We start from the raw sequence: 23,715 nt of genomic DNA on the forward strand, positions 1-23,715 counted from the left end.
ATGTATATAATATCTTGGCCATACTTAATACATGGAAAAAAATATAAATATACACATGGGAATTATGACCCCAAATCGGCATAGCTGTTATTTCTGGATAGGAGAGAGAAAGCTCAGCCATATCTAGAATGTGCTTTATTTCTTAGGCTGCAATGGGTGCATTATTTTGTTCTTCATACCCTTTTGGATGCCTGAAATGTTTCCTACTTATACAAGAGGGTGAATAGGAGAAAAGAGAAGAAGCCTGTGTGTAGACAACTTTCCCACAAAGTTTGGCTGACAAAGCAGAATTCAGTTCTTTGGGGTTGTAGGACTGAAATCTCCATGTTTTGTTTCCTTTCTTTTTCTTGCTAGCTGTGGACCAGAGCCCACTCTCAGCTCCTTTTCCTGTAGCCCCTCCCATCTGAGCAGGGGGAACCCCTTGTTCAGACCCTTTTCTTCTGTGACCAGCTGGAGAACACTCTCTGCTTTGGAGTCACTCACATGATTAGGTTGGGCCCACTGGATAATCTCTGTATCTTAAGATAAACTGCACAGTTACCTTAATTATACTGGCAAAATCTCTCTTGCCCATGTACTTAATCACGGGAGTAACCCCAGGGGCAGAGATCATGGGGTCACCTTAGAATTCTGCTCCCACCATGACCTTCCATAGTTTTTCTGTGCTCAGATGCTCCTGTACAGATCTATGTAAACATGTACACATGCAGACTTTTAGTCAGTTTTTTTTAAACTTATTTTTTTTTAATTTCATTTTGTCTTTGGCTGCTTTGGGCCTTCGTTGCGGTGCGCGGGCTTCTCATTGTGGTGGCTTCTCTTGCTGCGGAGCACGGGCTCTAGGCGCGGGGGCTTCAGTAGTTGTGGTGTACAGGCTCAGTAGTTGCAGTGGGGAGGCTCTAGAGCGCAGGCTCAGTGGTTGTGGCCCACGGGCTTAGTTGCCCCGTGACATGTGGGATCTTCCCGCACCAGGGATCGAACCCGCGTCCCCTGCATTGGCAGGCGGATTCTTAACCACTGCGCCACCAGGGAAGTCCCAGTTATTATTATTTTAAAATGGGATCACATACTTAGTTTTCTGTATCTTTTCTTAACAAACTCCTTTTGAAAATCTCCCCACATCATCTGTTATCATTCTAATTCATTCATTCTAGGGCTTATGGAATATTCCATGGTGTGGTCAGAGCACTATGTATATTTGGGGGTCATTAAGAACAATTTTGCAATACATATTCCTGTATATACCGTATTTCACCACATAAAAGATGTTATTGATTGTAAGATCACCATACCTACTTAACACTAACATAAAAAATACTACAAGTTAAACTAGGACACGATGCCTTATTATTATTACTTGGGATTCTTAGTTTTGTACTTACCTAAAGAGCTCTAATAAACCTGAAGATTTATTTAAACACGGACTTTAATCTGTATTGGTTCTGTGCACATGCACACACAAAAAGATAAATAGCGAAATAAATTCAAAGTCTTCTTTTCGACTCGAGCTGTCACTGCACATTTCCACACAGCGCCCTTTTTTGTGCCCTAAAGAATATTGCTGATGCCGCATTTCTTGAAAGTGCTCCACTGTTATCCCTGGGATTTTCTCTCAAGCTGTTGGCCCAAAATTCTGCAAGTTTGCACATGACAACCAGAACTCATTCATTCTTCAAATGGCCCTTAAATGACTGAAATGTTACAGAATCTCGCCCCCCAGGAACAATAGCCAAGTTCTCACGTGACAACTGCTGCCTGGGACGCTCCACAAGAACGCAGGATGCGTTCAAAGATGTTAAAAAGTGCAAAAAAGTGTGTCTAGGAATTGATGAAATACATACCATAAGTGCGTGCATTCATTCATTCATTTGTTTAGAAGGTTGAAAAGTATGTACGTTTAAAAACTTACTTTCACCAGTTATATATACGTGCACAGTTAAAGCGATACTTTCTCATTGCTGATTAGAAATAACAAAACAAAGCAAAAAAGCTGAAGCAGCAGGTCCCTGCACTAGCCTTCCCTCTTCCCAATTTGCCCTGCCCAGAGGGAACCAGTTTCAGTTGTGAACTGTTCCTTATTTGGCATTTAATTCCACAACCTAAAGTAACACATTTATCCCACTACTGCTTGGTTTTTACTTTCTGAGGGTGATCTAGTGACTTCTTCCATGAAGATGAGAATTCAGCTCTGTTCGCCACCCCTTTTAAAATATCAGCTTCCCTCGCCCTGTCCTCTCAGGACAGTTGTAAATTTGTTTATATTAGTAATCAGTGTTTACATTTTTAGGACCAGAGACGGCTTTTTACAGCTGAGGCCTGGTGTACACAAAGATCACCTTTCCTTCAAGTCTAGCTTCCAGTTTCTTGGAAATTAATTATTGGTATTATTTTTTGCCCTTTTTCTTGGTACTTTTCACTAATTCAGCATTTCTCCATCCTCTGCCAGTATCTCTCTTCCAGATGCTCAGGTGTGTGGCTGGTTTTATCCAGTTTGGGCGCCTTCCGCCTGCTCAGGTCGGGCCGGCTGCTCTCGAGCCCGCTCTCAGCCGTCCTCACCCTGGTGTCTCTGCAGAGGAGACCCCTGTCTCCGCTCCCTTTTCCCTGGTTCTCGCTTTACAACTGGTTGAGGTGGACCAGCTCCTCCCGTGGCCTCCTGGGAAAGTGTCCATGAGAGGTGAAGTTGCTTAAAAGATCTTTGCTCCACCTTAATGCTCGATTAATAGCTTAGCTGGGCGTAGAGCTTTAGATGAAAATACTTTTCTCTCCTAGAATTTTGGAGGACTCAGTCCATTCCTTTCAGCTCCCAGTGCCTCCGGGAGAGGCTGGGGCATGTTGGGATGCTCACTCCTTTGGATGTAGTCTCTCTCTCCTCCCTCTGGAGACGCAGGTAATTTCTTCACGCTGCCTCATTCTGCAGACTCTCAGTGTGTGTTCTGGTTGGGGTGTGTTTGCACCCTTTCTGCTAGACTTTTGTTTTTTTATGTAAAAAATTATGGTTGTATATGTTACCGTATTTGTTTATAACGTCCATATTCTCTTATCGTATTAAGGTTATTAAAATTTGCTGTTTGCGTATTTTGACCCCTTATGCGTTTTTTAATTTTTGGCCGTGTTGGGTCTTTGTTGCAGTGCGCGGGGCTTCTCATTGCGGTTTGGCTTCTTGTTGCGGAGCGTGGGCTCTAGGCACGCAGGCTTCAGTAGTTGTGGCACGTGGGCTCAGTAGTTGTGGCGCACGGGCTTCAGTAGTTGTGGCTCACGGGCTCTAGAGCACAGGCTCAGTAGTTGTGGAGCACAGGCTCAGTAGTTGTGGCGCACGGGCTTAGTTGCTCCGCGGCATGTGGGATCTTCCCGGACCAGGGTCGAACCCATGTCCCCTGCATTGGCAGGTGGATTCTTAACCACTGTGCCACCAGGGAAGTCCCCCCTTATGCGTTTTTAACCTCTACTGTGTGTCAGACTTTTAAGCTAAAAACGTATGTTCTTCAGTTCTGAAAAATCACATCCCTCCTTGGATCATTCCTTCTGGTTCGTCTGTTATCCAGGTTCTGCGTCTCCTGGACTGACGTGTTTTCCGGATCTTTTCTCTCCTAGTTTCTCTTGTCTTCTTGCCCGGTTTTCAAAGCGGTTTCCATGGCTCTCTCTTCCAGCCTGCACGAGCGTAGGGGGTTCGCTGCAGGGCAGCGGGGCGTCGGGCAGCCGTGCGGGCGTCGGGCAGCCTCGGGATGCAGCCTCCGGGGCAGGGAGGCTCCTCACTCTGGACGAGAGAGAGGAGGTGCTGACCTTCGCGACAAGGCTGGTTCTCCAGGTGGAGCCGGGAAGGAGCGTCGGCGGCCCCTCCCGTGTGGGTCCTTGAGGCGTGTGAGCAGGGGCGCCGGCTGGGCTGGTGTTCCTCAGTTTACCAGGATCCTCTCCAAGGGAGGGCTCGAGGCGTCTCTGGGGAGTCAGACGGGGCCTTTGGTTTCAGCTAAAGAAAATTCCTGCTTCTGCCACACTGCTCTCTCATTGGCATGGTTCTGGAAGGCTCTATTTCCATCTGTGACTGGCTAACAAATGGCCTAACAAATTTTATCTCCTCAGTTACCCATTATCTTAATTAGGTTATTAGTTCCTTCTAGAGAGGGCTGCTCTTCCCTGATTAAGGCCCTAATTGGCAGGAGAAGGTCCAAGTTTTACCACAGAAATAATGCTCCTCGGTACTTGAAAATGTGACTTCCCCCCACTTAAGAAAATAAGACATATTCGCTATTGAAAATTTGGAAAATAAGAGAAAGTATTAGGCAGAGAGCAAAAATCACCTGTAAAGTCACCACCTAGAGAGAACTGCTTTTAACATTTTGGTGCCTTTCATTCTTTTCTTACTATTGCATTACTTTTCTTACATAATTTAAATCAACCTATGTACATAGTTATATATTCTTTTTTTAACTTAATATACTTATTTACTCTTATCGCGAACATCATATTTAATGCCAGTGAATGGGTGGTGTGCCTAACCATGTCTTTATTGGAATTTTAGAATGTTTCCCTTTTTTTTTTTTCTATTTATGAGTAATGCTTATATAAACATCTTTGTACAGAAGTGTTTGATTCCTTTCTGATTATTTCTGTAGGATAGCAACTTAAGAGTGGAATTCATTCATGGAGAGATGGAGACTTTTTAAATATAGATGTGTCCAGGTCTAATATGATGTAGTTGGCACTATCCCGCTGGCTATTTTTAAATTTGGGGTGGACCAGTGCCAGTTAACATTCCCACGGGCAGTTTCTGAGTGTGTCCGTCTCTCCTTATCCTCGCTGTCATGTGATTCCATCATTAAAGAATCTTTGCTGATTTGAAGGGAAAGCGTACCTCATTATTTAGCTCGCATTTCCTTTGGTATTTGCGAGGTGGAGCAGATTTTGGAATGTTCACAAACATCTCTGTTTGTCATCTGTCCCTGCTTCTCATTGCTTTCCTAATCTTTATTTTGAAATGCTTCAGGCACACAAGAAATAGATACAGCGTAGTGTAATGAACTGTTGGCGCACCTGTGACCCAGCTTAAGAAATAAGATGTCACGGGTGGAGTACGGGGGGTGGGGAGGGGACGCAGTCCCCTTGGAGGTGTTCATGGCTCTCCGCCAGGCCCGTGGAGAGGAGGCTTGGGAAGCTTAGGACATCTGCATTTTGCCCGGGACTTGAACCCCTGGGCCACTGGCGGGAAGGCGGACGTCGGGCAGCTCCGTGGGTGGGGGACAGGGATTTGTGCTGGGGGGACAGGGCCGGGTGGAAATGGAGCTGCAGAGCTGGCAGTGGGCAGTGGCCACTGGGGCACCTCCTCCCGGCAGCATCCAACTTTCGGAGCGGCTGGTGTAGGCAGTGTCCTTATTGCTGGTCGGAACTCAGGGGCCACAGCAGCCTGTGGCCGCTTCCAAGCGGGAGAGCCCTTGGCGGGGTGGGCAGGGGGCTCCGGTCCCCGCCCGGCGTGTCCTCAGGGTGCCCTCCACCTGGGCAGGTATGGCGGCGGGTCGTGAGGCTGTGGACGGGTATGTAACTGTAGAAGGGACCGTGTGCAGGAAAGGGCAGAAGACCCGCCTGCTTGGGTCGGTAGGTCATTACCAAGCAAGCCGCCGACCGGAGCCTCGCTGCGGGCACATGGACTCCGGCGCGCTGTCCCCCTGGGGTCACCCTGAGCGCCACCCTCTCCCTCCCCCTCGGAAGGAACCACCAGCCTGACTTGGTAATGACTGTTTTCTCAGTTTCCTTTTAGTGTTATCACCAGTGCATTTTTGCCTACGAGAGTTTCGCTTTGCCTGTTCTGAGTTATGCGGGTGGATTTACGTCTCCTTCGTGCTGTGCTTGTGGGGCTGACGCCCGTGCTGCTTGGAGCCGTGTCCCGCCACGTGGGTGCAGTGATGCTGAGCGACTCTGCAGATGGGTCCGGGGATCGTGCTGCGCAGAGCATCCTGGTCCCGAAGCGTGCAAGTCCCTCGGGGCTGCACACCTGGTAGGGGTATTGCTGGACACTGAGTGTGCATAGTTCTACTTTACCTGGTGGGGTCAAACAGTCTCCTAGTTTACCATTCCACTGGAAACGTCAAGTGCCTGGTCTGCTCTTTTGCATTTTCTATTGTTTGGTCTTTTTCTTACTGATTTGTGGGCATTCTTTATTCTAGATTCTAGTCTTTTTTTTTTAACATATTTTTAAAATTATTTATTTATTTATTTATTTTGGCTGTGCCGGTCTTAGTTGCGGCATTCGGGCTTCTTAGTTGCGGCATTCGGACTTCTTAGTTGCGGCATGCAAACTCTTAGTTGCGGCATGCATGGGGGATCTTCTTCCCCTACCAGGGATCGAACCTGGGCCCCCTGCATTGGGAGCGTGGAGTCTTACCCACTGGACCACCAGGGAAGTCCGTAGATTCTAGTCTTCTGTCAGTAATACGTGTTTCCTCCCAGTCTGTGAGTTGATTTTCTAAACTCTACTTATCGTGTCTTTTGATGAATAAAATTGTTAATATAGTTGAATTTGTCGATTCTCTTCTTTATGGTTAATGCTTTTGATTCTGTTTTGGTTTTGTCTCGTATAAGAGACCCTTCCCTGCCTCTGAGGTTGTAGAGATAGTCCCTGCATTCTCTTACGAAAGCTTTATAGTTTTGCCTTTCACATTAGGGTCTTTAAAGCCTGACTTTTAAAATGGAAATAAAATTCACATAACACAAAATTAACAATTTTAAAGTGTATAATCCAGTGGCACTTAGTACCTGGCCGTGTCATTTTGGTCTTTTATTGTATCAATACGGTATATTACAGTGATTGACTGTTGTATGTTAGATCACTCTTGCATTCCTGGGATAAATCCCACTTGAACATGGTTTGCTACTATCTTGGAGACTTTTACATCTCTATACATAAGGGATATTGGTCGGTAGTTTTCTTGTGATGTCTCTCTTCTTTTTTTTATTGGACTTCATGAAACTGCGAATTGGTTTCTTCAGTCAGTTCTGGAAAATTCTCACTTATTTTCTTTTCAGATATTGCCTTTGCCCTCTTCTTACTGCTCTCCTCCGAGAGCCGTCTTTTTTTTTTTTTTCTTCTGGCCGCGCTGCGCGGCTTGTGGGATCTTAAGTCCCCAACCAGGGATTGAACCCGGGCCCTCAGCAGTAAAAGCACTGAGTCCTAACCACTGGACTGCCAGGGAATTCCCCCAGAGCTGTCTTTAAACATGTGTGAGGCCTCTCACTCTCTCTTTTCTGTCTCCTAATGTCTTTCATATCTTCTTTTTTCTTCTTTTTTTGGTCACTTTGTACCACATCCTAGACATTTTAGACTTGTCTTTTAGTTCTCTGATTCTCTTTTCCGTTGTGTCTGATATGCTGCATAGTTTCCATTACTGTATTGTTTCATTTCTAGAAGTTCTAATTGGTTATTTGTCAAAGCTGATGCTATTGTTTATAATTTCCTGTTCTCTACATATATTTCAAGGCATGTTTTATCTCTTTAAACAGTGTAAGCATGATCTTATAATTTGTGTATGGTAATCTTAACATCTGATGTCCTCTTCTTTAAAAGGAAAATTTTCATTGAAAAATAGCGTACAGACAGAAGCATGCACACATTGTGAGGGTACAGCTCAACGAGCTTTCAGAAGATGGGTGCACCTGTGTGGCAAGAACTAGAACATTATCAGGACACCTGCAGCCTCCCTCACACCCCCTTCTGGTCCTTGGCCACTGAGCCAACTTCTCTGACTTCTAAAACCATAGTTCAGTTTTGGCTCTAAGTAAATTTCCTATAAATGGAATCATATTATTTGTACCTTTTTGTGTCTGGCTTTTTGTTTTTTTGTTTTTGTTGTGGTTTTTTTTTGCTTATTCTTGCTTTTAGAGGAGTCCATTTATTACTATTGCCGTGCAGGATTCCATCATGTGAACGGACCACAGTTGATTTGGTCGTCCTGTTGTTGGTAGACACTTGGTGTTGCCAGTTTGGGCCCAGTAGGAGTGATGCTACCGTGGGCGTGTTCCTGTGCGCGTCCCGTGGCCCCACGTGTGTTCCCATCGTGTGTACGCTGAGGAGTGGGCTTGATGGTCCAACGGTAGGAGACACCAGCACACGGCGCTTTCCAGGCCGCTTGTGCCGGTTGACACCGCCCTCCCCCAGCAGTGTGCAAGGGCTCTAACTGTCCCACTTCCTCTCTCACACTTGGCCTGTCTGTCTTTTTCACTTAAGCTTCCTTGCTTTCTGTCAGTGGTGCTGTGTAGTTTTCAGTGACATGGTCTTGCACATCTTTTGGAAGATTTATTCCTTAGTTTCATGTTTCTTGACATTATTATAAATGGTATCTTTTTTTTTTAAACATACCCTTTTCTCTGTTTTTAGTATTTTAAAATAGTATTGAATTTGCATACTCACCGTATCTAGTCCCCTTGCTAAACTCATTTGTTAATTCTAATAATTTGTCCATAGATTCTTTTGCATTTTCTGTATACACAATCACGTCGTCTTGAAAATCATCACAAATTTCTTTCTTTCTTTTCAATCCTTCTATCTTTCATTTGTTTTTCTTACCTTATTGTACTGGCTAGGACCTCCAGGACCTCCAGTACGATGTTGAACAGAAGTGGTCAGCGGGCATCCGTGTCGTGTCCCTAGCTGGGGAGGGGGGGTACAATATACATTATTTTTTAGAATTTTATTTGCCAATGGTAGGATCGATCCTAAAAAGCTAGGTAGCATATTCCCATGTCACTGCAGTCCCTTTGAAGGGTTTATTGCGAGAATGAAATGGAATTGAAGGCAAAATACTCAGAATAAAGCTGGCCATGTAGCAGACAGATGCTCACCAAATGATCCTTAGGTAGTTTGTCATTGTCGTTGTACATTTCAAATACAGAAAACTTCAAATTAACGTCAAGGATTGCTTGATTAACTTAGGGCTTCGTTCTACATCTTTTGCTAACCCGGAAAAGGGCATTCTAGTTTAAAAGGACTTGTTTAAGGCAGGTCTGACCTCCGAGTTTTGCAGAGTTTATGTTAGCAGCGCCTCTCCAGTTGTTATTAGGGATCACTAAAATAGTCTCAGTTCCCCCAATTTTAGCAAAATTCCCTAATGCGGGAACATTTGCCTCATCCGTCCCCGAAGAAAACCACATCTCTGAGTTCTCCTGCAGCCGTGGTAGTGGGTGTGAGCAACAGGGGCTTCTCCGAGTTGTAGACACTGTTTCAAACCCTCTGATCCTGGGAGAGAAGAGCAAACAGGGCCCGGAGGTAAAACCTACAGCTTGAATTTATTGTCCTGAACTTACTGACGTTCAGGAAAAGAGCTGTGCTGTTCTTTCCAGTGCTGTTCTGGAGCCCATGATGGGAGCTCTGATGACAAATGCCAGCTGCTTTCAGAATTAATATCCACCCACCACCCTCCCCCCCACCCAGTATCCAGGGTCCTTTCCTCTCTCCCCACAGAGGGGACACCTGCACCGACACATAAAACACCGTGTGGCCTGGGGTGTCATCCCTCCACCTCTCCGCCCCTGCCCGACGGCTGCCTGGCCCAGGAGCGTCTGATGGAGGGGATGAGGGACCGCAGATCCCTGCCCTGCAGAGCTAGCTGCTCGCAGGCTTGATTGCGGTGGCGGGAGCTGGGGCAGCTGCCGGGAGAGGGAAGCTCCGCGCTCCTTTCTTTAACCGCGTCCGTTGTGAAGGACGCCGCCGTCGTCTGTGTCACGGTTACACCTCCTGCAGGTTAGGGCCCCTTCCCCAGTTCCTGTGTGAGAGACACACAGTCCAGGAGCGGGCAGGATGGGCCCTGAACGTCCAAGTCAGGGCCTGTGACTTAACTGTGAGCCTGTTAAGGGGCAGCAAGGGTTGTTTCAGAATCTCTCCTGGTTGTGTTATCCTCCTAAGATGTGGGAAAGTGGTCATTGTGCTTCTGGGTCTGGGGCCCAGTGTTGGGCGGTAAGGTGGTCCCATGTGTGTCCTGGGGTGGGGGGGGCACAGAGGCCTCTCCAGGTTCTGGTTACCCAGACCCCTCCTTTTATTCCTCTGCTGGGTGTGCTTCTGCCTTTTCACCAGGGAACAGACATAGGCCCAGCTCTGAGATGTGGCAGGTTCAGGCCCAGACCACTGCAATGAAGCCGGCACGTAGGTAAAGAGAGTCCCAGGAACTTTTTGGTTTCCCAGTGCCTAGAAACGTGATGTTTACGCTCTACTGAGGTCTATGAAGGGTGCGATAGCATTATGCCTAGAAAAACAATGTACGTACCTTAGTTTTAAACTACTTTATTACTGTGCTTGCTTCGGCAGCACATATACTAAAATTGGAACGATACAGAGAAGATTAGCATGGCCCCTGCGCAAGGATGACACGCAAATTCGTGAAGCGTTCCATATTTTTCCGATAAAGATGTTTAAAAAATAAATAAATAAATAAAAATAACATACTTTATTACTAAAAAAAAGTCAAAATTACAATAGTAACATCAAAGATCATTGATCACAGATCACCATAACAAATATAATAGTAACGGCAAAGTTTGAAATATTGTGAGAATTACCAGAGTGTGACGCAGAGACACAAAGTGAGCACACGCCATTGGAAGAAATGTGCCAATAGACTTGCTCAGCCAGGGTTGCTGCAGACCTTCAGTTTGTAGCACACCTTATCCGTGAAGCACAGTAAGACGAGGTGTGCCTTATATAAGAGGGAAGAGGGGAGCCTCATATCTGCCACCTTCCTGGGAACCAACAAACGTTTTATCTAGAGAAAAGAGTTAGAAATCCAAAACGCAAATAAAAACGGTAGGTGCTCGAGTATGTTTTCCGAGCGCTCCGTGGGTTTCCCTTTCTCCCCCTGTGGGTTTTCTGTAGACAAGGCACTGGGGGAGGGGAGTGCCCTGGCAGCGGTTCCTATCCTAGCTGAGTTCCAGAACCTTCTGGGGAGCTTTTACAAAATACAGATTCCCAGGTGTCCCTCAGACCTGCAGGACCAGATAAACCTCTGACCTTGCTGACTCGGTCACCCCTAGCGTAGCGGGAAATGTCCAGGGCTGGGCCGTCCAGCCCAGCTCACGGGGAGGCGTGATCCAGAAATGGAGCGCGTCTTCTTCACCCAGTGGCAAGGTTGGGCGTTTTCCTCTAAGATGAGTAACTTGGCGTGTGAAATCACCGCCGTACAAGGCCTGGCCGCTCTCGTCACTTTATTCTGTCAGCGCCGCTCCCCTGTGGGCCAGGGCGTCTCCGTGCTGTGTCTGTTGCCGAATCTCCATCATGGTGGCAATGGAGGGGCCGTGGGGACGACCGTGCTCTGGACGCGGGCTCCACCGTGACGCCCAGATCCAGTGCGCAGAGCCTGGACCACGAGGCTGCGGGTCTGCCTGGACCGACCAGGCTGAGAACCCCAGGCCGCGCCCCACAGGCCGCTGGCTTGTGGGTGACACTGCCCACACGTCCCTCCGCTCGCCGCCCAGCCTCCATCCCAGGCTCAGAGCCGGGCAGACGCGCCCTGGGTTTGCGCGGCGTTGGGCTGCGTGGTTTGTGGGGGCGAAGCTGAAGAGGGATCAGACGCGGGGCGGCACCCTCATCAGCACCCGAAGCCACGACCCTCCTCAGGCGACTGGCCGAACGGTCTCCAGCGGCCTCATCAGGCCCCCTTCCCAGGCCCCCAGCCCACCTCGGGGCAGCCGCAGAGTCCTACACACGTGGGAGGACCTCAGAGCGTTTATGGGTTTTTTGGTTTTTTTTTAATTTATTTATTTTTGGCTGTGTTGGGTCTTCGTTTCTGTACGAGGGCTTTCTCTAGTTGTGGCAAGCGGGGGCCACTCTTCATCGCGGTGCGTGGGCCTCTCACTATCGCGGCCTCTCTTGTTGCGGAGCACAGGCTCCAGACGCGCAGGCTCAGTAGTTGTGGCTCACGGGCCCAGTTGCTCCACGGCATGCGGGATCCTCCCAGACCAGGTCCCGAACCCGTGTCCCCTGCATCGGCAGGCAGATTCTCAACCACTGCGCCGCCAGGGAAGCCCTGTTCATGGTTTTTACTTTACATCTGAGTACTTGCCTTCCAGAGTTGACATAAACATTTTTAATGACATTTATTTCGAGTTTTAAAAAATAAAACGAGTAAAACATCACACAGAGTTATCCATAAAGTATGTCCTATCACGTGCAGTATGTGATATCACACGTGTTCTAGTAGCTCCAATACGTTATGCAATGTACCTCCCCGGGCTCAGACCCCCACCTGTAAAACGGCCATTTCTTGAACTTACTGTGTGCCTTTTCTCTCCGTTTTTCAGAACAGCTTTACGTGCACATACGTGCACACCGTGAGCAGTATGCGGTGGGGTTTCATATGCTCCTTTCAGCCTGTACACAGAGGTCTCACACCCCACCCATTGCTCCCCATCTGCCTCTCCACCCGCCACTGGGTACAGGCTGGGCCCAGCTTTCCCTGCAGCATCTCTGCCCTGGGCGAGGATAGTCCCCGTGCAGGGTTACGTGGGGTTCAGGGGCCTTCCTTGCTCAGGCGTCCACACGTGTGAGGGTCCTCCTGGCTGTGCTGCCCGCAGGGTGTGCACGGATCTGTCGGCTGGACCTTGTGGGTTGCTCTACACACTGGCCGTGCTGGCGTTGGCGGTCCAGCGGCCCCGGCCTTGAGCTGCCGCCACCTCCCTCCCGACAGCCCTGGCCCTTCAACCCTGAGGGCCCGTGGATGAGCCCTGGGCGCTGTTCCAAACTCCCCAGGCGGCCCTGAGCGAGGGCGGGGTGAGAGCCCCTGCTTTAGCCTGGGAGGGGTCATCTGCCGGGGACGCGGGACCCCAGCTGGAGGAGTGGTGTCCAGTCGGCCGAGAGTGTGCGCCCACGCCCGTCTGCTGGCCCTGGTCGCTCGGGCCTTGTCCAGGCCCTCTGGGGGCCCCCAGGAATCGAAGAGGAAAGGGTGACCTTCTGGGCTCTGCTGCTGCCTGGGAGCCCCAGCACTCGTGGAAGGTGGTTCTGAGGTGCGTCCTCTCCTGCAGCCCCGTCCTAGAGGGAGGAAAAGCCTGGGCTAGAGCGTCGTTTTGGACTGGTTTTTAAATGTCTTCTTTCAGGCAGGGCCCCCGCTTGTGCCGTGGTGCCCCAGCCATGAGAGCAGGGTGTGGGACAGGTGAGGCTGGGGGCTGCCTCCCCGCCTGCCCCCACCTCTGTCCTCCATCCCTGCCTCCTGCCCTCGCCCTCCTCCTTCCCCTGACCCGTCCCTCTTCCCCCCACCCCTTCCCCCCGCCCCGCTGCCCTGCCTGACGGTCACTGGCCCGGCTCTGCAGCAGGCGGGGAGCCGCGGGCGCCCGGCAAACGGCTCGCACTGCGGCTGAGCGGCCTCCCTCCTGCAGCCCCGGCTCCCTGTGGGCTGCCGGGGACCAGGCTTCCTTCTCCTTCTGGAAGGCAGGTGGGTCTTCCCGGGCGCCCCCGGCCCCCGCTTGCCCACCTCACCTCCTCTGGCTTTGTCTGGCTTTGTTTGGAACGGTCATAGGAAGGGATGCTGCAGACAGAGGCTGTGCGGAGGGCGCTCGGCAGGGGGCTCAGAGAGGAAGGCCTGGGTCAGCCGGGGAACCGAGACGGTGACAGGAGACTGGCCCCCTTGAGTTCCATGTGGCTTCTCAGCTTTCACGCGGCACTAGTTTAAAAGAGCGCTTCCTACGTGTAGAAGGGTAATAAGGCTTTCGTGGGGTGTGCACGTGTGTGCACGTGTGCATGTGTGCTTGTGTGCTTGTGTGCATGCGTGTGCCTGGCCGTGTTGGAGGTGCCCCGGGAAGGAGCAGCCGTGTTCTGGATGGAGACCAGCCGGCCCTGTGGGCTGGAGTGACGTGGCGAGTTGACTGCTTCCTCCTTGTAAAACGGGGGGGATGATGAACGGTTCTCATCTAATCAGCACACGCACGCACACGCACGCACACGCGGGCTGCCAGGACGGGGCAGGGGATGGGCAGGTTTTGGGGTCGGCGTGGTACCCACGAAGCCCCCAGCACGCTGACTCTGCGGGGGTTGAGGCTGCGGTGGGCTTGGCATCCCGCGGGGAGGCCGTGGTGCTGGCTGGTCTCGGGGCTGGGATGTACCACGGGCTCCTGTGGGGCGTCTGGGGCCTCGGACGGCCCCGGGGACGAGCCCCGGAGGAGCCACGGCCTTCCGAGGATGCGGTCCGTGGGCAGAGTCCCGCGGCCGCCTGCAGGCCTGCTTGACGGAGCCGCGACCCGTGTTAGGAGCGGCCTCGAGCCGTCTGTTCACCCCTCGCTGCTTCTGCCGCAGGCATAAACGCCCAAGCCCGGAGACTGCAGCGGAGCCGCGCCAAGGGAACCCCAGCCCCGGCCGCGGGGGGAGCCTGGAGCCCGCCTCTGCCCCGGCTGCGCCGCACGGTCAGCGAGACCAGCCTGAGCTCGGCCACCGCCCCGCCACCCGCTGCCCGGGGCCCCGAGGAGCCCGGCCAGGACGCCATGCGCTGCTCCGTCTATGAGTCGCCCCACCTGCTGCTCCTGCAGGGCTACAGCCAGCAGCACGTGAGCGCCGCCCTGCTGGGCCCGAGGCACGGGGGGGACGGCGGCATGCAGGGCGTGCAGGAGGCTCTCAGCTAGACGCGCCCGCCCCTCTGGTCCTTACTGACACGTCAGCGGGGGGCTCGGGGGCTGGAGAAATGGGCTGGGGGGGGGAGCACCCCATTGGGTCCGCCCTAGACGCTGGAGGAGGGTGGCGGCTTCCCTGTCCTCTGCTTCCAGAACATTCTTTCGTCCAGGCTGCAGTGGGCGGCAGCAGGGCCTTGGGAGGGGGTCCCCCCAGCTCCTCACTGACTGATCCCAGCGTGGGTCTTACCTGGTACTGGACCCCCTTCCTGCCTGGCCTGGCGGGCCTCTGGGGAATGGCCCCCGTGGGCTGGGGCGCAGGCCTCCCGCGGCCTCGAGCATGTGCAGGGCGGCTTTCTCTGAGGAGTCCCCCAGGCCCCGCCCCGCGCCAGCATTTGATACCACTTTTGTCGGAGGCCTCTTGGCCTGAAGGGTCTCACCCTTGGCGACCCCGCCGCCCCCGCCCATGCTGCCGCCCCGGGCAAGTCTGCTGTTCCTCCCGGCCTCTCGCGCACCCGCTTGCCCCCCGCTCCCTTCCTGCTCCACCTTCCCCGCACACTGTGTGACCTCGTCAGGGCTCTGGGCTCAGGTCCTGGGAGGCGTCTTGCCTCCCGGAGCCGGCGCCGCAGAGGGGGGGCGCTTCCCCAGCTTGTCACTGGCACCTGGCGGAGCGGCGGGCCTGGCGTGTCTGTAGACCAGTCTCCACGTCCAGGTCTGCCCTTGTCTGGCCTCTCACGTCTCGAAGCTGGAGCCCCCCCGCCCCGGGTATCTGGTGTGCCGCCGAGGCTGCTCTGGGAGATGGGATGGGCGCCCAACGTGGGCAGGCTGGGGGCAGGCAGCGGGTCAGGAAGAGCTCCGGGGGGGCGGGGGGGTGTGCTGCCCAGGGCGGCTTAGGTACCAGGGATGGAGCTGCCCGAGTGGTGTCCTGCCCCTGAGGTCTGGCATCTGCCTTTCAGGACAGCCTGGTCTACGTGCTCAACCGGGAGCGGCACACGGTGGGCCAGAGGACCCCCTCCAGCAAGCCCAGCATCAGCCTCTCGGCGCCCGACATCCTGCCTCTGCACTGCACCATCCGCAGGCGCCAGCCGTCGGGCCGGGCGCAGGCAGGGGCACAGCTGGTCCTGGAGCCCATCCCCGGGGCGCCCGTCTCGGTCAACTTCTCGGAGGTGGGGGGCCGCGCCGTGGTGCTGCGCCACGGGGACCTGCTCTCCCTGGGCCTGTACTACCTGCTGCTGCTGAAGGACCCAGCGCAGGCCCAGCCCCTGCCCGCCCAGGCCCTGGCCCGCCTCCGGGCCGTGCCAGAGAGCTGTAGGATGTGCGGCGCCCCGCTCTGGGCCCGGGGCGCCTCGGTCTCCGCGAGGCCCGTCCACCCCCGGCCGCGGCCGCTGCGCCTGGAGTTCGAGCCCGACGCGGAGGACGCGCTGCTGCAGCGGATCATGACGCTGGTCGAGCCGGGCGGCGACGACCACAAGCTGACCCCCGCCTTCCTCCTCTGCCTCTGCATTCAGCACTCGGCCACCCGCCTCGAGCCGGGCTCCTTCGGGCAGCTCCTGCTCAAGATGGCCAGGATGATCCGAGAGACGGTCTGGGTCAGTGGCGGGGCGGGGGCGGTTTGCTGCCGGTGGCCTCGGCCGGGAGAGGAGCGGGTGGGAGCTGCGGCCGCCTGGGTGGAGGGCGCGAGCTCCCCCGTGACTGAGACCAGGCTTTGTCGCCGTCGGGCGGGCAGGATAGGCAGGCCCACCGAGGGAGCTGGGGTATCCGCTGAGGGTTCGGCTTCGTGAGCTCTGGTCCTGTGTCCCTCCCCACGGCCCAGCCCTGCTGGCGCCCAGGCGTCCTGGGAGCCCCGCGCTTTCTGCCGGGAGCAGGTCGAGCCCCTGCCGACACCCCACTGCAGAGCCCTTGTCAGGTGGGAGGGAGAGGGGGGGCACAGGACCGGTCGATGCTGTACATTGAAACTTCCCCCAGGACGGTCTCTGGACCGCGGCACCACGCACGTCCGGGCAGAATTCCTTGCTGGGGGGCCGACCCCTGCACCGCAGGACGTTGGGTAGCATCCCTGGCCTCCCCCCTCCCCCCCACTGCCTGGCAGCACCCCTCCCCCACCCCTCACGGAAGCGGCTTCAGGCACTGCCAGATGTCCCCTGGGGCCAGAGCACCCGGCGGGCAGCCCCCCATCCTCTCCTGCCCCTCCAGAGGCTGGACTCCCTGGGGACCCAAAGGATGGCTGGTAGTTACATGCAGTCCTTCAGAGAGACTCCCTTAGTCTCGGCCATGCTCACCCTGAGGCAGACGTGGGAAAAGGAAACCAGATGGCCATGGAGACACTGGATAGATTCCTCAGATTAAAGTCCGCACTTAAAACGTTTGAAACTTTTAAAAAGCAAAAGCCGTCCTGGCCTGCCACATCCAAGCGTTTGTGCCAGCGACCTGTGTGCATCGCGGGTATCTGAGCCGCGTCCCCCAGCGTCCCGAGTGGCATTTGGAGTGTGTGGTCGCTTCCCCTCTGTGCAGCTGAAGTCCGTGCAGTGTGGACCGAGTGGCCTGACGCTTAGAAGCTCTGAATTTCACACGAATCACCGTCCTTTTCCGAGTCTGCTCTGTGCCACTTACTAGTAATCAGATGCTGTTGGACTTAATTTTCACAACCACCCTGATGGCGTAGGTGTGGTGTCCCACGTCACAGCTGAGAACACTGGGGCAAGGAGGGTGCTGGTGACTCCGGGCAGAGAACCGGATCCCCCCGAGCCCGAACGTCGTCCCTGGCTCCCCCGCCGTGCACGTGGGATCAGCCCTGCGAACCCCCTCCCCCGCCCCCGTGCAGGCTTGGAAACAGGCTCGTGGAGGTGGGACCCCCTCACCCCAGGTCCTGGGCCCGGGTGTCCCCCGCATGGCTTCCCCTCTGGGGTGTGAGAAGCCTCGGCTCCGGTCTGTCTAGAGCCTTGAGGTTCATTTGTCTGTTTCTTGGGCATCAGCAGCTTCCTCTCCATCCCCCTGTGCTCACGTGTCTCGTCAACTCAGGCCAGTGTGAGCCTCTAAGAGAACACGTGCGGGAGTCGCAGTTAGGACCAGGCTTAGCTGGATAATGTCACTAAAGCAAGAATGAGTTCTTGATTAAAAGGGACAGAAAATGTTGGCTAGACCTGAGTCTCTATGGGGACGTTTAAACATACTTGTATGCACTCAAGCCCACATGCATCTGCTCCGCGTTACTGGGGCTGACTTTTAAAAGTGCATCTATGAAGCTTAACCGTAAGAGTGTTGCTAGAACGTTCATTCTGACATTTGTCATACGTTTGACCCATCCTTACTGCTCCCTAAATGGCCGGCTGTTACGTGAGAGAGATGGCTGTGAAGTAGTGCTCTTGTAGGAAATGCGTGGATCGTTCGCAGTAACGGAATGCCAGGAGGTCAGATCAAATGGAAAACAGTCTTCCCAGTGTAGCTTGGAGCGAATCGCCCAGTACGGGACGCCCGGAGCAGTGACGCCATGTTTCGTGTAGACGAGAGCCTGTGTCAGTGGCGTCCTCGCTGCACGTTGCCTGTGCTGTCCTGCTTGTCTCATCTTTGCTTTTTTTTTCCCTTTATGATTGTAGGAGAAAACCAAAGAACTCGCCGAGAAACAGGCACACCTGTAAGTATGGCCCCGTCTTTGTACCCGCCCAGCAGGCCACTGGTTCCCCAGGAGCCAAGACCCAGCACCCCTCACCCTGCAGCCTCTGGGGTCAGCTGTGTCTTTGTCTCAGGGTGGCTGTTTCCACGTCTGTAGTCACCACCCAGGGCAGCTCTGTGTCGGGGAGGTCTCGCCAGAGCATCTGTGAGACGAGTGGGCACGACCCTCCGGGAAGCCTTCTCCTTGCCCTCCCGTAATTGCTGTGTTAACGCGAACCTGCTGCTTTGGGGAAATGGACGCCTCCCGGTGTAGAGGTGGGGCAGCGGGTCTCCGCTGTCCAGCGTCAGTTTTCATAGAAAGTACGGGTTCTACTCTTACGCGCCGCTGGGGGGACTTGAGGAAACCATTTGGCATTAACGGTAAAGACGTGCGTGTCCTGGGACACCCCCCGCCCGCCCTTGAGCGGACACCACGGAGAACCGCCTTCGCAGAAGGCGGCGGCGGCACCTGTGTTTGTGCTGCGGACCCCTAGCCACGGTGAAGGCGTGAAGGCCACGGCTGTCCGTCCCCTTGAAGGAACACGCACATGTGGTGACAGCCCGAGCACAGGTTGCCTGTGGTCCCTGCCCGTCGTGGACGAAGGGCTCGCGGGGCCTTAAGTCGTGCTGCGGTCCACGGGGTTTGCCTCGTTTCTGTTTATGTGAGGATGACACGTGAAGAAGACCTCGTTTCTGTTTATGTGAGGATGACACGTGAAGAAGACCTCATTTCTGTTTATGTGAGGATGACACGTGGAGAAGATACTCCGTTTATAAAGCACGTGTGTGCTGTCTGTGCCTGTGGGATATGGTCCGCCCGTGGTCCTGGAAGCCAGCGGTCCCCAGCCTTTTCAGCAGCAGGGACTGGTTTCGTGGAAGACAGTTTCTCCACGGACGGGGCGGGGAGTGGGAAATGGTTCAGGTGGTGATGAGCGCGATGGGAAGCGGCAGGTGAAGCTTCGCTCGCCCGCCCGCCGCTCACCTCCTGCTGTGCGGCCCGGGGGGGGGGCGGGGGGGGATTGGGGACCCCTGCTGTGAGGGAGTCTGTAGGAAGCATCTTTATCCCCTCCTTCCGAAGTCGGGAGACGGGAGCCGGGGTCTGAGCAGCGAAGCTCCCGCGGGCTGAGCTGAGCAGAGTCCCCGTGGCTCACGGATGTGCTCTGCTAGCTGCCGCCCTGCTCGAGGGTAGTGGGTAGCGGGGCGCTGTTACAGGCCAGGCCCTGGGGTGGGGGCCCACGGAAGACAACCTACAGCTGGCCCGCCACGGAGGGACCAGCTGAGGCCTAGGCGGCTCGGAGGAGCCCTGCATCCTTCAGGTTCCGCGCGGGTGGGGAAGTCCGCGGGAGGGAGCTGGCCTCACCTGCGGCTTTGCTCCCTGATGGGACAGCCCCGTCCCCAGGGTGAGGCGGGCCTGGAGGTGAGGAGCCCTCAGGAGCAGCCGGCCCTCGCCCTCCGGAGCACATCCTCCCACCGGCGCCTGTCTGCTGGGGCCTTGGCCCTTAGACGGGAGGGACCAGGCCCTCCTTCAGCAGCTCCTTGTGTCATCAGGGCCTGAAAACAGCCCTGGGTCCATCCCAGCGAATGCTTTCGTTTTTTAAATTATGAATCACTTTCAAAATACAGAAGAGTGCAGAATGTATCAGTTACCCCTGAACCCACACCTGAATTTAACATGATTCACATTTTGCCCCATTTGCTTCAGGTCTGTCTTGTGTGCTTCTTTTAAAATTGTAAGTGGCCGTTAACTCTTCCTGAACGCTTTTTTCGCGTCTGTGATCGTCACACATTTTCCCCTTGAATCTGTGAGTGTGGGTCCTACATCAGGAGGTTTACTGAACTGTGATTGGATTCCCGGGATCGAACCTCTCCTAACTATTGATTTTGTTATTAGCAAGGCGAGATGCGGTTTGTTGATACTTTAGGATTTTCCCATCTGAATTCATAAGTAAAATTGGCCTGTGAATTCACTTATTGTTTTGTATTGTCCTTGTCTGATTTTAATGGCAAGGTTCACAGAAATGAATTGGGCAGCCTTCTCTGCTTTCAGTTCTCTGAGTCGATTTGTCTGAGGTGAGGACTCTGGGCCGCGGAGGTTTCCTGGAAGCAGCCCAGAAAAGCGTCTGGGCGGTGCCTGTATTTGCTGATTACATTTCTTTAATGTTTATGGTTTATTTAGTTTTCTGTTTCTTCTTGTGTTGATTTTGGTAAGTTTTGCTTTCCTAGGAAATTATCTATTGCCTGTGTTTTCAAAGTTATTGGAATAAAATTGTTTGTTATATTCTCGTAGGACTTCTTTCGTCTCTAATATATTTGTAGTGATATCGCCTTATTTAATTCCTGTTGTGTTCCTATTTTTTCTCTCCCCACCCCCTTTGATTTATCTTCCCAGGCATTTGTCTGTTATCATCTGTTTAAAAGAACCAATTTTGTTGTTTCTGTTTACTTTTTCTTTGATTTCTATTCCATTTACCTTATTTCCTTATCCTTGCATAATTTCTGTTTTAATTTCTTCTTTGACTCATGAATTGTTTTGAAAGTTTTTTGAAATTTTTTCATTTTTATATTTACTAACAGAAATGTATTCAAGTTTATTTTCAGTAATCATATAATAATATATTAATAATAATAATTGATATAGAAGAGCAATAATTTCTCTTGTACAGCTGTCCCAGATGATTTTTATTTTTATTTAAAAAAATTTTTTGGCCGCACCACGCGTCATGAGGGATCAGTTCCCCGACCAGGGATCGAATCTGCGCCCCCTGCCATGGAAGCGCAGAGTCTTTTAACCGCTGGACCACCAGGGAAGTCCCCCAGATGATCTTTTAAAAAATTTATATCAGAACGTCATTGACTTGATTTGGTTTATTTTTATTTATTTTACTGTGGTGAGAACACTTAACATGAAAGCTATGCTCTTAAACTTTTAAGCATGCAGTACAGTATCGTTACCTGTAGGTACCCTGTCGTACAGCAGGTCTCTAGTACTTGCTCACCCTGCATAATTGAGACTTCACGCTCATTGATGAGCACCTTCTCTTTTCTGCCCTCCTGCCCCCGCCCCCTGGTAACCACCACTCTCCTCGCTGATTCTGTGAGTTTGACTATTTTGGGTCTCTCATGTAAGTGGAATCACGCAGTATGTGTCCTTCTGTGATTGGCTTATTTCACTGAGCGTCATGTCTTCAGGGTTCATCTGTGTTGTTGCATATTGCAGGATTTCCTTCTTTATTTAATGCTGGATAATGTTCCATTGTGTTGCAAACCAGATTTTCTTTATTCGTTCATCCGTCAGTAGACCTTTAGTTTGAGTCTGCATCTTGGGTATCATGACTAGTGCTGCAGTGAACACTGGGGCGCTACCATTTCCCGGAGATCCTGATTGCAATTCTTTTGGATAAACACCAAGAAGTGGAATTGCCAGATCATAAGGTAGTTCTATTTTTAGTTTTTTGAGGAACCTCCATGCTGTTTTACACAGTGGCTGCACCAGTTTGCATTCCTACCAGCAGTGCATACGGGTTCTGATTCTTCCACATCCTCACCAATACTTGTTGACTCTGGTCTTTTTCATGAAGCCATTCTGACAGGTGTGGGGTGGTAGCTCCTTGTGATTTTGACTTGCATTTCCCTGATGATTAGGTATGTTGAGGACCTTTTCATGCTCCTCTGGCTGGCTGTCTACTTTGGAGACATATCTATTCCAGTCTTCAGCGCATTTTTAATAGGGTTATTAGTGGTTTGTTTGGTATTTTTTGGGTTTGTTTTTTTTTTTTGGCTTTTGAGTTGTAGGAGTTCCTTATATGTATTGGGAAATTCACCCCTTTTCTGACATGTGGTTTGCAAGTGTTTTCTCCCATTCCGTAGGTTGCCTTCTTATTCTGTTAATGGTTTCCTTTGCTGCACAGAAGCCTTTCTGTTTGATGTGACCCCACTTGTCTACTTGTGTTTTTATTGCCTGTGCCTTTGGTGTCATGTCCCTGAAATCATCATCCCTACTCGGTGCTTGCCTGGACGGGTGGGCCACGCCGCCGCGCCTTGTTTGTGCCCCACGGTACGGCAGGGCTGGCCGGTGGCGCGTCCTCAGCGCTGACCTCGCTGGGACCCAACACCAAAGCTCCACTTGGCAGTAGCTGGTGGATTGTTTTTCCGTGGAGGCCTGTCTGTCCCGTTGAGTTCTGGGCAGAATTGAGAAGGGCAATAAATGTTGAAAACAAAATGGAGCTAGGCTGGGACGAGCAGATTCATCCTTTTTTGACGACATAAAGCTCTTCGTGCGTGCATGTGTGTGTGTAATTCAACCAGCGAGGAGAACAGACGAGAGGAACAAGATACGCAGTGAAAACAAGGAGACGCGTCTGAAGCCCGTCCCTCCCCAGGAGCAGGACAGAGGGAGGTCATGTTGTCTGTGGACAAAAGTGAAGTTACGTCAGAGAGAACAACAAACTTCAGGCGCAAGGAGAACGTGGGAAAGGGAGCCTGAGGCCCGTGGGGCACGGAGGAGGCTGAGGCTGCAGCCCTCCCGACGCTTCCTCGCCAGCCCTGCCACTGATATGCCCCTCGGCTTTTCCCGTGGGCCTGATCGCCAGGACCCCCGGCACGACGGTCACTGCGACAGCCGGAGTCCCTGAGCTGCTCCGGGCGCCGGCAAGCCCTCCAGGCAGGATGAAGCGCCTAGGGACAGCACCGTCCTCGCACGATGCCCGCAGACACCTGCCTTGCCCCCCGGAATCCGCCAGTAAGAGGCACAGCCCAGCGTCACCCCCAGACAGACCGAGTTACCTCTGGGTGGTTTGATTTGCTTGTCAGTGGATCTCTGCTCACCTGTCAGAGCGCCTGGCAGGTGTGGTCAGGGACCCTCCGGTGCAAGGATGCTCTCAGAACGCACAGCCCACCGACGGGCTTGCTGCCGGGATGAGGGACCGTGCCGGAGAGACACGGACTGGCCTTCAGATGGAGGAATCGCCCAGAGCTCTGCTCACCACACCCGCCCCTCGGCCTCCCCAGGAGGCTGGTGAGGACGGCGCGGTGGCTTCTGTCACATTGCGGGCGACTCGGACACCAGGTCCTGGATGCTGGCGGCTGGGGCCCAGGAGACGCGGGAGGAGGGGATTGAGATGGGCGGAGCTGACCTCGCAGGCTGCCATCGACGGAGGCAGGCGGCCCCTATGTCCCCTGGAAAGGGAGTGCCACGGGCCCTGTACCCCAGGCGGCCGTCCCCCAGGGTGGGATGGGATTGGAGGTCCGGGAAGGGCCTAGCTCCGTGCCGGCGCCTGGGACCTCCTCCTGCCTCGCTCCCCGGGGGACACGAGCGCCTCTGCCCGCCGCCCGGCCCCTGCCTCAGACACGGCCAGGCAGCCTCCGTGAGTGGGGCCGTCTGTGGGTTTTCTAAGGTATCTCTGAGTCTTCCAGTAACGCCCGCGATCCCTGCCTCCGCCCTCGTCTTCCGCCTCCTACCGTGATGAGGTAGCACTTAGCTGCCCTTGTCCGATCGCCACCCCAAGC

General features: G+C 53.4%; 1 protein-coding gene and 1 non-coding gene across 2 annotated transcripts in view; both read left to right on the forward strand.

Moving 5' to 3' along the window:
• The window catches only part of RADIL (Rap associating with DIL domain), a 57,734-nt gene that overhangs the window by 18,435 nt on the left and 15,584 nt on the right, over positions 1-23,715 (forward strand). Inside the window, exons 2-4 of the mRNA XM_036826027.1 lie at positions 14,255-14,502; positions 15,519-16,151; positions 18,156-18,193. Of these exons, the coding sequence (XP_036681922.1) occupies positions 14,255-14,502; positions 15,519-16,151; positions 18,156-18,193 (919 nt within the window). The remainder of the gene's footprint in view (positions 1-14,254; positions 14,503-15,518; positions 16,152-18,155; positions 18,194-23,715) is intronic.
• On the forward strand, positions 10,267-10,373 carry LOC118882132. Its single transcript, XR_005016685.1, has one exon. It is a non-coding gene; the product is annotated as a U6 spliceosomal RNA (small nuclear RNA).

Source organism: Balaenoptera musculus, chromosome 15, assembly GCF_009873245.2.
Source record: "Balaenoptera musculus isolate JJ_BM4_2016_0621 chromosome 15, mBalMus1.pri.v3, whole genome shotgun sequence".
NCBI classification, from domain to species: domain Eukaryota; kingdom Metazoa; phylum Chordata; class Mammalia; order Artiodactyla; family Balaenopteridae; genus Balaenoptera; species Balaenoptera musculus.